At 42.1% G+C, this 16,911-nt stretch overlaps 1 protein-coding gene across 1 annotated transcript in view; it reads right to left on the bottom strand.

The window, feature by feature from the left end:
• Positions 1-4,164: 4,164 nt before the first annotated feature.
• The window catches only part of ppm1h (protein phosphatase, Mg2+/Mn2+ dependent, 1H), a 38,743-nt gene continuing 25,996 nt past the window's right edge, over positions 4,165-16,911 (bottom strand). The window contains exons 7-10 of the mRNA XM_008284007.1: positions 13,521-13,584; positions 11,192-11,299; positions 6,137-6,288; positions 4,165-5,777 (exon numbers count right to left, since the gene is read on the bottom strand). Coding sequence (XP_008282229.1) covers positions 5,630-5,777; positions 6,137-6,288; positions 11,192-11,299; positions 13,521-13,584 — 472 coding nt within the window. The 3' untranslated portion in view covers positions 4,165-5,629. The remainder of the gene's footprint in view (positions 5,778-6,136; positions 6,289-11,191; positions 11,300-13,520; positions 13,585-16,911) is intronic.

Genomic DNA, 16,911 nt, shown 5'->3' with positions numbered 1-16,911 from the left:
ACAGGCAGCCTACACTGTGTCCTCCCATCCATCTTGTGTCGAAGCTTTCATTCGAGCTGGGCTGCAGATAAATCATACTCGAGGCAGCCGAAGCCCCAGAGCAGTAAATTAGAGCCTCTTGTGGAAAATCTGCCCCCTCAGATGGGTATCACAGCTGCAGCAGCCGCACCTTTGTCCTAACAGGACGGTCCACCCTCATGTGGGCTTTCTGTGTCATCAAGTAGCTTCACACGTGCTGCCTGAGCTTTTCTTTGTTTAGATCATTCTAAATAGTTGAATGTAAGACTGAGAAATGCACACATTTAACAACCCAATCAAATGTTTGGGATTATTACTTGAGACATAACTTGATAAATCAACTGTTGCTGATTCATGTTTGTTTAAAGCAACCTGCCTGTAATAGCTGTGATTATAAATTGTGTAATCTTTTAGAATTTTTCCACTAAATGATTGAGCAGTCTGAAAATAATTAACACCAACAAGGAGAGTGGAAATATTTAGTAAGAAATTATTTGGCCACTGTTTTGAAAATTACATTTTAGTCATTTCCCCCCCAAACATTTGCATTTACTTGTTTTTTATGTGATTATATAAATGTAATATTCTTTGGCTTTGGATCAGTAATGAGCATTTTCACAATTTTGTTTATGTATTTGTTTATTTTTGCTTTTCATAGATTTGATGAATAACACAAAAAAGTGATGGTGTCTTGCAGCACTATTTGGAAGAAAGGAATAAACCTATGTCAAAAATAATATAGATATTTTTTTTAAAAGCATTTTTTGTCCTCTGAAAGGAGGCTTCAAGGCTGTGGCCTCCGTTCTCCCATGTTGCACTGCAGTGAAGCGACGTGCCACCTTTCCATTACAGGAGATGAGTATCTCGGTCCAAGCCTGCTCAGCATCTCCCTCAGATCTATCCATGGGTGGGGTGGGAGTGCTGTGACCTTGGAAAAACAAGCCACCCACAGGAATGATTGTTTCATCATTGCCGTCATCCAATCTGGACCACACACACACACACACACACACGCACACACACGTGTGGAGAGTGGGAGTGGAGTGCCAGATCAGTGCTGGCCTGACTGAAGGAGGATGCGACGCTGGCCTGTGGGGACCAGATGGCCCTGCAGCTCCTGCAGAGCACCCAAGAGTGTGAGACTCCCACGGCAGCACTTTATCTTCCTCTGAATGTGTGTAAAAGCATTCACAAAGGTATACGTGTATGTAATACTTGAATATCCTGATCTTTACAAGTGATTAAAAGTGTTGTGGTCCGTAAACCTCTCCTGACTCACTGCTCTGTTGTCCTTCAGACTGTTTATTTGCCATCCATTTACTCATTCAGCTTTATTTTAGGGACTATAGTGTCCAAATGTTACTGGAAAATACAAGGAAATTATAATAAAATCACAGAAACAGGTCAATAATGAAGAAACAAAACAACATAAAAATAAAGCACTTGGTTTTATGAATGGACAATGCCACAAAACCTTGTTTACTTTTTAAAATGAAGTCAACATTCGCTGTAAATAATAAACGGTGTTGCTCAGCAGTGCTTATGAATTGGTCTCAGGTGCAAACAGCCTCACAGATTAAGCTCATTGATACCAATTAAATGTGTGTGGACTGCATGAAATCTGGGCTTAGTCCACGTGAAAATGCAAAAAAACAAAACAATTAAAGCGTTATCAGGAGCGTGCCAAGCCAACAGGCGCTCATATATCACTAACACTGAAGCTCGTGTTGGCCAATAGAAGCCTGGAAAAAAAAATACAGTGTTCTGGTAGAGTACCAACGATGGTGCATTAAGGGAGGCTGGAATCATATGTGTTGACTGATTCTAATGCATCTGGTCTTCAGCACCATGGATGAGTAACTACATTAATGTGTGTGTTTTGGACACATGCACCACTTCACAAAATTGCGTAAACAAAGGAGATATCTGCACACACGCTGACATCAAAAGCAAAAAAAAACAAAACTCAGTTTTCCCTGTTTACAAGGCAACGGTGCAAACAGTTTCTGAAAGTCTTCTCCCCTAGTTGTTCAAAAGGTCAATTTTCAGTGACCTTAAACTTTGTCTGCAAAAACAGTAAGCTATCAATGCTTTGTACGCCTTGATCTATAATTTTCAAGGCAAGAGCTGGAGTGTTTTTGATAGCCCTGACATAGGGGCCATTTTGACATGTTACTGCAGAAAAAGATGGGAACTAAAAAAAAAAAAGCAAGAGAGAGTTGAGTCTTCTGCCAAGGCCAACGCTGTGTCTTGCAGTTTTAAAGGAAGTGATCCAGATCTGCCACAAAGTTTAATTCATCCCAATTTTTATTTTTATTTTTTTTGGGTTCTCTCTTCACCAAGTTTCAGAGAATTTGATTTTTTTGTTTAACCTTGATTGACAAACAGACAAACGGCTCTTTCAGCGTTAAGCAGTACATTATGCCGCCTCGGTTTCATGCTAATAGTCAATAAAACACCGACTATAAACCAATCCAAAGACTATAAATCCACCATAAAGTACTAAAACTAACATGAAGATTCACACTTGACATTTGAGAATAGCAGATATATACCCACTGGCCTTTTTATTAGGTACACTGTGACATGAAATGCAATCCACCACAACACTTCTTCCATAAATTCCACTTTCACAAAGCCTCTATATTTTATTTTTTACATCGAAAAGGGTGATGATTGTACTTCATGTTTATTATTAGGCCATAGTGGGTTGTGGTCGTGCACTGGACTGTATCTCCCTTGAAAGTTTTCCCAGTATCACCCCCTCCATATGTTTACGAGGTAACGTTGTCTCGTGTCAAAGGGCCGATCAGATTTCCTCGTTCTTCTCGCTCTGGAATGCATCTCTTTTCATCAGATTCTCCTGTCATGTTGAACTATGAAGGCTTTATCCCGAGACTTGATTTACATCTTCGGTCTCTGGGGTATTCCGAGTATTTGGTATTGCATCATATCTGCAGGACTCCAGCATTGCACAAGTCTTACTGAAAAAACCAGGGAGCCATATTCCTTTTCATTCCTCACCTGCTTTTCTTGGTCTCACATTAACACACTTGGACTTATTTATGTGAGACATTAAAGAGAAAGAACAATCAAAAACAGGGAGACGTGCAGTTTTCTTTTGTCAAATTACCAAGTTTCTTGTATTACTTGTGTGTGTGTGTGTGTGTCTTCGGTGTCAAATAATACCCCTTGGAGCAGCCTGCACCGTGAAATCTATCATTCTATCAGGCTATTCTGTGAACTAATACCCTTCATCCACGTTTTGCTTCGGGACTCACTTGACACAGTTTGTCAGAGCGGTGATGGTCTTATTCTTCACAGTTGCTGTAGTGAAGGAGAGTCTGCTCCATTCAAGCCAACAGTTCCTGTAACATTCTTCAGATTTTACATACAAATATTTGCACACAGAGAATTTAATTGCATCTAAATGGCAGTTTAACTCAGTGCTTGACAATTATTTCATTAAGGGCAGACACTGCTGCAGGTAAACAGGGTAAACAATAACTTTCCCAGCTGATTACTTATGATAGGACTTTGTTTTTTTTTGTTTTTTTCAAATTTAACATTGCTAATTTTTTGAATTTTTATGTTTGATGATACAAGTTAGGGGTTATTTATGAAAATATGTTCTAATTTGCAGAACCCTGATTATTAAATAAAGCCAGCTTCAAAATTCTTGTTTCATTTTGCTGACATTATGAGCCATCTTTTTTTTTTTTTAAAAATCACTCCATTAATCAGAAAATCTTATCAAAAGCTATAAATGATTTAAAAAAATAAAAAATAAATCAGTTTTAGCCACGATTTTAGGAATAAAAGGTTACATAAGTCAGGCTTCAAGTGATGCATGAACAAATCCCTCTTTAAAAACCTCCAGAATATACAGTGCTGTAGATAGGAATATAACTTAAAGTTAAGTTTAATTAAGTTAACTTAATCTCATTTTGGGAAAATGATATGCATTGTAAGATTCTATACGTTTTTATTAGAAACCACTATAGACGCCAATCGTTGGCCTGAATGTTGAGTAATGTTTCTGTTGCTTTTCCTGAGCCAAGCTCAATCAACTTCTCCTATCGTATTTTCCTCTGTACTTCACAATTACACCCATGTTTTAAAAAAAAATCAATGACACAGCAGAGCAAAGGGAGAAAAAAAGGCGGTTAAAAGGTCAGAAACGGTCTTTTTTTTTAATAGAGCAGAAAAGTGAGCCTTTAAACCATTTTTTTTTACACTGTTTCTATGTTTCTAAAACAGTACAAATTACGGGTTTTGGTTTCGGTAAGATGTACATCAGCTTACAATAAAAGAAAGGAGGGAAGTGTCCACTGAAAACGGTATTTACATTTTGTACATTGAGTTACTCTGTTCCATTAGCTTCAGTCACTTGTACAGCAGTTAAGATAAAAATAGTAACATCGAGATTAACTAAAATGTGGAAAACCACTGAATCAGAGAACAGTATTGATTGTAGAGACACGTAAGGTAAGAGTTGTCCATTTAACTGGCAAGAGTTTTTTACACTTGAAATGACGTTACAGATCAGAGTATTGTTAGAGGCACCGGTTATTCATGAGGATCAGTTTCTTTTAATGGGGGGGCAACATGTCTGACGAAAGGTTTGACTTTTATACATAAAGTGTGACAATGCAAGTTGATAATGGCACAGGTAGCAGGCGATAATACACCTGACGTAGCATGCAGACCGCCACTTAAACAGGACAATGACAACATGTCTCAATTAGAATAAAAGGAAGACGTTTCGGAGGCTGGTGGAGAACGAGTGCAGCAGAAAGACTTCTTGGTCTCATGTAGCCAAAACCTTGACGGTGGATCCTTGTGTTGGTGAATTCTTCATAAGTGGGTTTTCTTCATTTTCAACGGAAGCAGTTTTGCTTTGACGGTGAGCGAAGTGTCGCAGTGCAAAGGGTACAAATGAACAAAACTAACACCTGCAGCGTGATGACAACCAACAGTCTAGATAAGGCTCGTAAGATTTTTGTTTTTGACCTTTCAACAGGTGACTACAACGATGACTAACGGAATTAACGTTAATTAAAAACCTACATGGAACAGAGGAGGAACAATTAATATATACAGGACATCAGCCTTCAGGGTAGTTTTTTTGTTTACACTGTACAGGTGTTCAACTGAAAACACTTATCAAATGTCTTACGTCTCGGAATATTTACATTTTTTTTTTCACATTTATAAATAATGTGCATTAGTTACTAACAGCAATCCTGAGATGCACGTCATCATCTCGTCTACCAGAGTCCAGGCTCCTCAGCTGTTGCCCCGCAACAAAGTTCACGATGGCTTCCTCGAGACTGAAATAAAACCCCACTTTTCAATTTTTTTTCTATAAAAAAAGGAAGCAGTCAAAAAAAAGATCACCCTAATTGAGGATGATCAAGAAGAAACTGGCCAGAAATTCCATATCTCTGACCAGGAACAGCTTGGATCCCTCAGCAAAGGAGGAAGTCCACACTAAAGCACTTTTAAAAGAGAACAGGAGAGGAGGGAAACTGCAGAAGTGAAGTTGGTAGGGGGAGACGGGGAGACGGGGTTACGCTGCTGTGGCGGTTGTTGTCTTTTCGTAGCTTGGCTAGTTCTGCTTGTTGCCGTACATGAGGGGAATGATGTAGACGGAGATGTCATCTCCGGAGCCTAATCTGTCGTTGGATATCCTCCAGCCTCGATCCTTCAGCACCCCCCGCGCTCTCATTACCAGGTCTTGAGCTGCCATTGTGTACCTGATGCAACAGAAGTGATAAATGGTTAAGGTGGTGATACTTAATCAGATAAATGTTCAGATCAGATAATAATTCTGCACAACGTCTGACTAAGCACATCTGCATGCAGTCAGGTGGCAACAGAAAGTCAGAAAATATGACGGTGAACTTTGGAAACAGAGCTCACAGGAGGAGAAGCGACAGAGCGCCCCGCTAATAGTCTCACAAGCTTTTCCTAGACATCAGAGAAATGACTTATCTAAATGTTTAGAAATTTGCATAATTGCAACAAGATAACAATGTTCATCTTCTCCAAACAAGACGAGGGGTGAGAGGAAGTTCAGCTCTGACTGCCGACTGCTGCTGATGAGTGAACGTGCCTGTGCTGGTCGTCGGGGTCGCAGTTCGCCAGGAAACAGGTGACGGCTTCGGCTACTTCCTGGTTGGAGAGGACGTCCCACAGACCGTCAGTTCCCAGCACCAGAACGTCATCGGCTCCATGCTCGCACTGCGCTAATGGGTAAACTCTGACCTAAAGGTGAAGGGGAAAAAAAACGTTCCTGAGAGTTTTGCGTAAAATGTTATCGCTAGCATTAAAGGGTACGATGAGACAGTAAGAGAACTTATTAAGTTTGATTCTACAACATACTAATTCTAAGCATGTTTTGACTATGTAGCGCTTTCGCAATTTGAAAGTGTCAAAATGAAGTCTACACAAAATTGGGGTCATTACTCAAAAACAGTAATATACTTGACTTCACTTAATAAAAAAGTAATGCATTACCTTATAGATGCTAATTTGCTACACTTCACACAACATCGCGTGGCGGTGAACAATAATGTCAAACCTGACATATGCTCACCTATCAGCACAAAACCCTATCCTTATTCGGAAGCTATACACAAGATATTTCTTTTTTTCTCTTGAATAAAGTATTACCACAAAGCCAACAGCACAAATGGTAAAAACAAGCCCACGTAGCACTTTACAGGAAAATGTTGCAATGAAGATCAATTACATGTCTAAAAGAATAAAGGTGGCACTGGCAGTAGTGCCTCAAAATAAAAGAAGTAGCCTGTAGAGACCAAAATCGTTTCTTTACTTGGTTGTAAACATTTTTGTTTCTGCTGTCAATTTGTGCATTATAACATGGCGGTCTATGGGGATTAACTCGATTTTGGGTGCCAGCAATGTGGCTTGGTGGTTAGCACCATGACCTCACAGCAAGAAGGTTGCCGATTCGCGTCCCGGTGCGGACACCCGGGATCTTTCTGCATAGAGTTTGCATGTTCTCCCCGTGCAGCGTGGGTTCTCTCTGGGTTCTCTGGCTTCCTTCCACACAGTCCAAAAACATGTTGAGGTTAATTGGTGATTCTAAATTGTCCATAGGTGTGAATGTGAGTGTGCTTGGTTGTCTGTCTGATGGTGCCAGCCTCAAGTGGACATTTGAGGAACTGCAGTTTTTGGCAATTACACATTGGCTTTATTTTTCAGCGAAAATTTCCGCTTGACTGAGACACACAGCTGGCGAGGTTAAAAATAGATGACAAGTCACAGAGCTCACTGTCCACAGTTTTCATAAACATTATTTCCTCTGTAAAAAAAACGTGGTTTCAATTAAAACTGTCGAATGCAAGACATATACTGTAAAGGAATGTGTATTGAAAAAGACATGCTACACCACAAACACTGCTGACATCTCTACAAACATTATGGATACCTGAAAATATCTGCAAGCAAAACCAAAACTATGTGCATATCTGTGGGGAGAGGTAGGGAGCGAGGGGTGAGGAGTGAGGACATTGGACTGTGTGCAATATTTAGGCACTTTGGCAAATTTTGTTACTGTATCCAGTGTTCTTATTATTATTACTGTTGTTGTTACTGTTGTTGCTGATGTTGTGTTGGTGTTGTGTTGTTTTTCTAGTACAACAATTTCCCTGAGGTTTACACCAAACGGATCAATAAAGTTTCATTCTATTCTATATCTAGAAACCACTAAGTAAGAGAGAAGATATGTTTCTATTCTTCATTTAGGTGAACCAACTATTCATTTCCCATTTTCTCAGCACATCTTCCTCTCGATCCCTTTCAGCTGTTGTCAGCTTCAATCCTTTCCAAGATATTCTTGAGTAAAGACATCCTCATGTTACTGTGGCAACTCTTGAGAGGCACAATCTTTGAAATTACTATGGCTGAACAAAAGCGTGCTCTGAAATAGCAAGCAAAAAGAATGTACAGTGGCCTTGCACTGCCTTTGTTTGGTTGCTTCAAGTAATTCCTTTGCTACTGTGGGGGAGTTGCTTATTCACAGCAGACACACCGACTTACTGCAGAGGCTACTGTGAAAACAGCACCGCACACGGCGCCTGTGAAAGCAGTTGTAAAAGAATTAGAATGACCTCCGCGTGGATCATGAGTCTCTTTTGTGGTAAACCTCGTGACACAAGTCAAGAGAGAAAATGAGCGAGACTATCAATCCATGAAAGAGACGGCACCTCCTCGAGTCAAATTCTCAACAGAGATTTCAGCGACAGAATATCTCTGGGAGAAAGGTGACGACACAAGCTTTTGATTTCTAACCCAGCACCCATATTTGACGCCATAATGACTCCATCTGCCAAGGTCAGCTTTTTTTTTTTTTTTCCAGCCTTTTTTCTAGAGAAATCGGTAATTCCAACTTGACATCCCTGCAGGGCCCTCTCCCACCTCCCACCTAATGCTGTGCTCAGATACGACATGTCCCACATACCGCTAATGTGTTTATACTCCATCTGAAACAATAGAGACTACAAGCATTTCAGGCGAAACATCAAAAAGGATCCTGAACTATGACTGAACTCGGAGGGCGATGAATTAAAGATCAAGAGAATTCATGGGCTTCGTGACTACTGCAATCATGTGCAGAAGGAAAGGGGTCATTTGAGGGCGATGGCCAGCGGGGAATGTTAATGTGCATGCTGACCACACAGTTCACAGTGTTGACTGCTAATGGCCAGAGGCATTTTACATCGTTACCTCCGTGCTCTCGTTTTATCAAGAGGTCACGATTATGAGGTGAAATAAAACTGTAGATCCATCATAAAACACTGCAGCGCTGTTAATGCGCTGCCATCGATGACCCCAGTTTACTTTTTAACATTTTTTTTCTTTCTTCCCATTTGCATAAATAAATGCTCAAATGCAGATGATCGGTTATGAATATATGTTCGGAACGACTGAGTTTGATAACAGAAATACTAACAATGAGAATCACGAGGTTCCGGCCCTCCGATGCAACTTTACTTTTCGAGACAAACTTACTTTTTGGACATTTAACAATCACACAGGAACAAATCCAGAGAGGAGGAGGCACAGATTTCCTCACCAATAGTCCAAGTAATACCAGTATATGTGCCGCAAGAAGGGCTCTGTGTGCATCATCCTGTATTTGTGTACCCAAACACCCACCTTTTTGTCAGCAACAAGTTTATGTAATTTGTCTAAAGGATGGATAGATAGTGTAAACTGACAAGTGAAGGTGTCTGAGAAGAGGAAGCAAGTAAAAACGAGTAAATCACCAAAACTTAGTTTATTCCAAGTATTAAAACTCAAAAGAATAATGGAAGTAAGGAATGTTATTTTGTCTGCACATTGTGAAAGAGGACAGAATCCACTAGTGGCATCCATGTGAAAATTGCAAGTGGAAATTGTTGAGTTTTTTTTTTAAAAACCTATTTAACAAGAAAACACTTGATTTTCTTTGAGACATCACCGACAAGGTTGTTTTTAGATTTTAAATGAATTGAAAAATAACCATTCAGTGAAACAGATGAAGTAGGTAAATCTGTCACACTTTCAGATCTATATACCTGAAATGAGGGTTTTAGATTAGATGACTGTTAGAGCCTCCTTAGGCAGTGACAGGTGGGTCCAGTTTCATTTAAACCTCTGGCATCTCAGGTCTACTGTTCTCTCTGCTATTGAAGTTTGTGGTGTCATTGATTTAAATAGCTCCCCAAGGCCATTAGAAAAAAAAAAAAAAAAGGTTGTGGATGTCTGAGTCTGGCAAAGGATTGAAAAAAGATCTCCAAATTATTTGAAATGAATCTTTCCACTGTGAAGGAAATCATCTACAAGTGGTGCAGCTTTCAAATGACTGGAGTTTGTCCAGAACTGGCCGCCCCAGCAATTTCAGCCCAAGAGCGGAGCGTCTGATGCAACATGAAGTTTCCAAGACCGCCAGATTTTTTTTTTTATCACAGGATCTGCAGGTAACTGTGCAGCTGCTGATGTCAGAGTGCTGCGTCTACAATCACAAAGAGACTGCATGCCTTTGCCCTGACTGGGAGACGTGCCAGGAAAAAGCCTTTACTATTAAAAAACAACAACAACAACAACAAAACAATAGAGAAAGACTACAGTTTTCCAGTGAATGTGCAAGCAAAGAGTAGGTCTTTAGGATTCTTTACTTTGAACAGAGGAATCACAGAGTTATTTAGCCACAATCACGTGTTAGGTGCAGAACATCAGCTTTTCAGGAGAAGAAACTCGTACAACTGTGAAGCACGTTGGTGGACATGTAATGGCTTGGAGTTGCTTCCCTTAGAGACTGGGCAGTCATTGATCCAATTATGAATTCTGCATCATATCAAAGAATGCTTGAAGTTAATGTGAAGCCATCTGTCTGAAAGGGAAGGTTGAAGTGGACCTTTTAACGTGATAACTATGCTAAAGCCCATTAGCAAATCCACCAAGGAATGGCTGAAAAAGAAGAAAAGGAAGGTTGTGGAATGGCCTAATCTAGATTTGAATCCAATTATAGTGTTGTGTGGGATTTGAAATATGCAAGAAATGCAAGAAAACCTCTTACAAATGTAGGAATTCTGCAGGACTGGTTAAAAAATTTCAGCACTGATGGACACGTGTGCAGAACACCTGCAAGAAGTAATTTTGGCTAAAGGGGGTTATAACAGCCTCTGTGACCAAAGGTGTAGTTACTTTCTATTATATATATAGTTTTGATGGCTAAATGATTAAAAAAGCTAAACCCCTGTGGCTAATATGTATTTCCTTCCTCTTTAGGTGCTGTTTCAAAGCGGATTAACAGTTTGTCCAGATACGTCAATAAAGCCAACGGTTTGCAAGGAATGTACTTCCTTTTTCACATCATTTTAAAACCCTCCGGGGACTGGACATGTTGCCAGCCTGACACATACAGACAGACAGGTTTCACGCTCACATTCACACCTACAGGCAATTTAGAGCTGCCATGCATGTTGTAATGTTTCAGGACCGTGGGAGGAATTCAGAGGACCCAGAGGAAACCCACACATGCATTCAAAAGGTCCCAGCTGAACCCTGCACCTTCTTGCTGCGCAGCGAGACAACCACCACGGCATAGTGCCGCCCCAGGAGGGACCTGGTGAAAGATCAAATTCAAAACGGTGCATACCTCTGGGCAGCAGGACAGGAAGGGCTTAATGTAAATGTTGGAGTCGTGCACTTTGAGGTTGTGGTCGCCGAGACCTCTCGTGACCCCGATGGTAGCCAGCACGCGAGCCTGCAAAAGATCAGCAGCACATGAAGCACAGTTCTTTTTTCTTTTTTTCAAACTCAACCTTCATTTGAGTGAAAAAAAAAAGCAGCAGTAAACGCTAATGTTTCAGTTTCTCGAAAAGAGTTTTTTTCATTTTGTTTTTGCTCATCTAAGTGCTCTCTAATGATGAGTGACATCCTTCTTTATTGAACACAGAGTAAAAAGGGAGACAGTGGAAGCCTTTCAGAAAACTTGTTTTCTTTTTTTGTTTTTTGTTTTACTCACTATCCAAATTTGAGCCATCATTTCTGGTGGTCATGATAAATTGCAGAGATCTGGGAATAATGACGGCACCGCTATCGGCTACGAAACATGATCAGCGCAGTGATTACACAGTTTGGAAACAAGCCAGTAGTTTAGATTATTTCAATTTCAGATAATCATTTTACCATTTATCTTGATTTTTCAAATATTTGGAACAATCGGTTAGCCCGAGGGTTTGCTTAAAAGCTTCGTAATCATCCTGATCGTAATCATGTCAGATTTCCATTTATGTTTCTGTGTTTCCAGATCTGGGCAATTAAATTGTTGAGCACAATGAAATGTTTGGCTAAAACAAAGGAAATAAGACCAAGTAAAGGACTTAAGTGGAAATGATTCTGTAACTTGATAGCGCTAGAGTTCTCAGTTAAGTCCAAGTTTGAAAAAACATAGGCGTGATGAATGATTTAAAGATCATTTTGACAACTGTGTAGGTATTGGTGAGCATGTCATTTGACTCAGACTGTTCTAGTGAACTTCTACTGTTGAGTACTTTCGACGAAGCATATACAGTGTTTTGCGAATGTTTATTGGATGATGTTAAGACTTCGGTGAACCTCCTGCGAGTCTTTCACTTCACGCTAGTATACCATCCCTGATAACTGTAAAAAATAACCTGCACAGCATTACCCTGTTGACATTTTACAGAGCACTCCCAGTGGGAATCTTTCTCTGGATGGATGAGCAGCATTTAGACACAAAAAAGCTTCAATATCAGCATCTTCCAGTTATCCCAGAGCATTAAATCATCATCCAAGCCTCAAATGATATTATATTCATTTGTAAGCTGAATGAAACTGGACTCCTACTGTCTGGACAGATCTCCATGACTGCCTCTAAAAATGGATGCAGGCACGGGACTGGGGAAGTGGGCTAATTGAATCCACTGTACAGACAAAGGGCATTTAAGTATGAGGTTCAAGTGAGGCCTGCTGGAGATGAGCTCGGATCAGTATGCAGCACAGAACGGAGGAGCAAGAGGAGACAGAGAGGTGGAGAGAAGGGAGAGCGTTTCAAAGTGGCGGCGAAGCTCCTCCAGCGGAGAAGGGGAAACATCCTGGGATTAATTGTTGAGCGCTGGGGCCCAGCAGGCTGCGCGCCGGGGCTTTGAAGTGCTCTGCCGTTCCTCTCCCTCGCACAAAGCTCCCCTCGCTCTATCTAGCCATCCATCTCCGTGCCTCACTTCAAAGGGAGAGGACACGACGTGGGCACCGGCAGCCGCACCGGGGTAAACCTGAATGTGGTTGCAGGCAGAGAACACCGTGGTGTGACATCTGCCCCTGTCATCAGTCAAACATAAATCTACTGTCTGCGCGTATTAAAAAAACAGCTGGAGAAGGCCACGGCGAGGAGATATTCTAATCTATCATGTTTCCTCTCTGACCTTTTCAATTCAACAAGGACAAGATGCCGCACACCGCCGCATGTACGGCGTCACTGAGGGGAAGGAAAATGTCAGGAACAGTGCGCTGAGCTCATGACCTTTTCTTTTGTGTTTGTGTCAAAACACTGACAAGAATCTCCTGCAACTCATTGTTTTAGTGATGTAAGACTCCAATTAACATATCGTCAGTTATTGGATATTTTCATCCTTCTACTATCATATCCATCTAAAGGACGGCTTCAGATGGGAGTCCCTCCTTCCACCCCTAGCTGTGTTAGTGCTCCATTTTACCAGCTGAGGGACATAAGAGCACAAAGTCCATTAGGGCCTAGAAATTGTCTGTGCTATAGGTTGGTGCAGGATGCGAGATCCTTGTGGAAAAAGAAAAAGAGGGCCGGGGATGCTTTCCACCGGCTGGCTCCTCCACACAGTGGCAGGAGGGGGCTGACTAATGGTGCCCTGGTGAGCTTTGATTACAGGCGAGGCACACAAGGCCGTGGGAGTAACTCTGTCAGCAAGCGGCCGCCGAGCACTTCTTACCTTCTTCCCTTCGCCGTAGATCAGGGGAAACTTTAGGTCATCGTCGTCTATGGTTTTATAAGCCCTGCGCAGAGGAGAGAAGACACTTTAATGGGTTTTTATGTTTATGGCAGGCGGCACACACGTGCCCTTGAGATGCATCGCTTCCGTGCCCCCCACAGGCCCTGCTGCCGAGGCGACTGGCATGGAGTGAAAGGGTATGTTAGTAGGAAAAAGAGAGAGGGTGAAGCAAAAAAAAAAAAAAAGAAAGAAAAATCCCCCAGACATCACAGAGAATGACACACAGCCTTAGCATAATTCTCTCTCTTTTTCTCCCGTCTAACTGATCTTGCAAAAGTCTCCCTAGCGACAAAGAAGACGTCTATGGATGTGTGAGACTCTCTTGGTTTACTGTTGGTTTTCTGCAGCAGCTGTGTGTACGTGTACGTGCATGTATGCCTCTGAAGGTCTGGATGTAAAACGGCTGAATGATGCAAGACTATCCACGTTCACATTCTGTTCTCAGAGCAATGTTTAAACTTCCCAACTAATGAATAATTTACCACCTTCACACTGGGACCAGACGGAGCTGCAGCACGAGGAAGAAGACTGTAAAATACTGTATGTATTCATGCCAGGTCTTAGGATACACTTTTCACATTTACAGCTCAGAAACTTGCAGAAAAGAAACCCAACACTCCTGCTCATGCGCTCATAGTGAATGTGCGCTTTTTCATCCATGAACAGTTGAACGTCAGAGGAACAGCTGTGTAACTTTACTGTACCAGAAACACTACAAATTTGAGCCAATTTCCAGACGAGCTGCCAGGACAAAGTTTTCCATTCACAACTCAGACCAGGTGCTACGAATAAAAAAATCTGGCTTTGATTGAGTCCCGACCTGTATCGAATAACATTTAGAAATACAGGTTATTCTTCATTTTAGCCTTCAGATTGGAGGAAACGAATGAATAAATATACATAACTGACGTAAAAAAAAATAGCTTAAAGTGAATTTGCAATGCCCTTGATGATAAAAGTTAATGAAAATAGCCAGCTAGTTTAAAAAGTTTGTTGAAACAAACCAATTGTGACCCAGGTCTGCTCCACACACCAGACCCAATGCATTTCAGCTGCTATGAAGCAGATTAGCAGGGACCGGGATGGTTTTTACATTACTGCTGGTTCCACTCAGAGAGACCATATGTTTCCACCTTAGGCGAGCGCTACACTGCTGCACTCAGCACTTTTTGAACTGTGCAGAGCGAGGACTATCACACAGCCCACAAACACAGAAATACAGTCTGCAGCCTCTTCTGAGCGGAGAGCTGCATCGCAAAAATAACAGTCCACACAAGTGTTTCCTCACAGATGCTTACAGCGTTGAAAAAAACCCCAAAAAAAAACACGGTTAAAATAGCAGTTTGATGACGCGAAACTTAAACTGACCATTAAAACAGGTCTTATTGTAACACTGTTTCTCCTGCAAAATTACTTCAAGCTCCTTTCATTTTAGTATTTCACCTTCAAGAAGTGTCTCCTAAAAAAAAAAAAAAAAAACTACAACAGAGAGGCACACGCTTTCTGTCATTATTTCAAAGATGTCTTGGATGAAATCCCCGGAGCCTGCTGTCGGGGACAGTCTCCCTCTCGAGACGTGTGTTTACTGCGAATCCAGCCTGTCAGACTTGAGATAACGAGTGTGTGACAGAATGAGAAAGATACACATTAATCCTGTTATGATACCTGCTCCCTGCTCTGGGGACACATCAAAAACAGCAAGGAGATTTGCTCATGGTCCGTACTGTCTGACCACAACACTGGCCGCTTTTACATTCAAGGGCTGTACTGGTTGCCCGGTAAGATTGCGGCGTGTGACTAACTGGGGGGGGAGGAGTGGCGTGGGGGGGAGGGAGGAACAGAGCGACACTGGGAAGGAGGGAAGAGGGGAGTTGTATCATCTTCTCTGCAGGTGACTAAGGAAGGGCAGGAGAGAAGAAGAAGAGTGATGTCATCTCCGCTTGGTGCAAAGAGGGGTGACAGAAAAAACATCAGCAGTGCGTGCGCTGCATCATAATTTGCACACACACACACACACACACACACACACACACAGACCGTTATATACATCTCGACACAACCAGACACACACACACCTGTCGACAGACATCGAGGTGACATTGTGGCGGGGCCTGTGTCAGCACCGGATGAGTCAGACAAATTGGCGCAATTGACAGTTGGTTGAAACAAATTTTTTTGGGCAACCTTGATGGGCTTTTCATAGATTGAGTGGTGCTCTCAGGAGCAAAGCAAGGCCAGAGTAAATGGCAGTGACCCAGCGATTCTCCAAATGCAAGCTGTAGGAATCAGTCATACCAATACAAAGGCATAATGGAAAAAGAGAGAAAGAACGGGCGGAGCAGGAGAGAGGAGGGGAGGGGCAGCATAGGGGAGTGAGATAATACAGGACAAAAGTTTTTAGCACTTATAGACATTTAGATGCTTATCAATCATATAATTCTGAGAGGGAGATGTCTAATCAGTCCCCAAAATCATGCTGCAGCAGGACAGTGACACCAAACATACAGCCATGAAGTCGTGAAGAACTATCTTCAGCAACAAGAAAGGTCCCCCCAGGAGATAGTCCGGCCCCCACAGAGCCCTGATCTCAGCGTCGTGGAGTCAAACTGAGATTACATGAAGATACAGAAGACAGCAAGAGCAGAACGGGCCAAGTTCTATGGAACAACCTACCTACCTTGAGCCGAGCAGAACATGTGCTGTTTCAAGGAGGGGGTGGGGGTGGGGAGTCCACACTTAACATTGATTTAATTCACTGTTTTTCTACTTATTGCACATATTTGTTAAAGCTTCCTCACAGTGCCTAACACTTTTGCACAGCACCATATGACAGTGATGAAAGTGTGCGTTATTCCCCCTCCTCCCTCATTCACTGTCTATAGGATCAGGGGGGAGGGCAGACACCCCTGTGGACGTGGGCACCAAAGGGAGAAAGCTTCAGAACTGTTCATTGTCATTTGTCACTGCCCTCCTTTGTGGCCACCACATCATCTTGTTCTTTTCATTTTTTTTTTTTTCCTTCTGCAGCCACCCACCATCTACCCCCACTCTCTCTCCCTCCCTCCCTCCACCTGACTGCCTGTGCTACCGTGGCGTCTGGATCATGCCGAACACGGCTGACCACTCAACATCCATCACTCTGGGCAAACAAAAACCGCCTGCCTGCCGTCCCGGCCAACGACCACCATTACAGTCTGCGATGCCAAAGCCAGATCTCACTCCGGTCCAACTGGCTGAGGGAGGGAAGGGAGGTAAAGAAAGCGAGGGAGGAAGACAGAGAGGTGGGCTGCAGGCCTGTATGCCTTCATTAGAGCACAGCCTTGATCATAGA

This window comes from Stegastes partitus, unplaced genomic scaffold (assembly GCF_000690725.1).
Source record: "Stegastes partitus isolate 25-593 unplaced genomic scaffold, Stegastes_partitus-1.0.2 Scaffold337, whole genome shotgun sequence".
NCBI classification, from domain to species: Eukaryota; Metazoa; Chordata; class Actinopteri; family Pomacentridae; genus Stegastes; species Stegastes partitus.
Note: the sequence above shows the minus strand (reverse complement) of the source record. Positions and strands in the feature narration are given on the sequence as shown.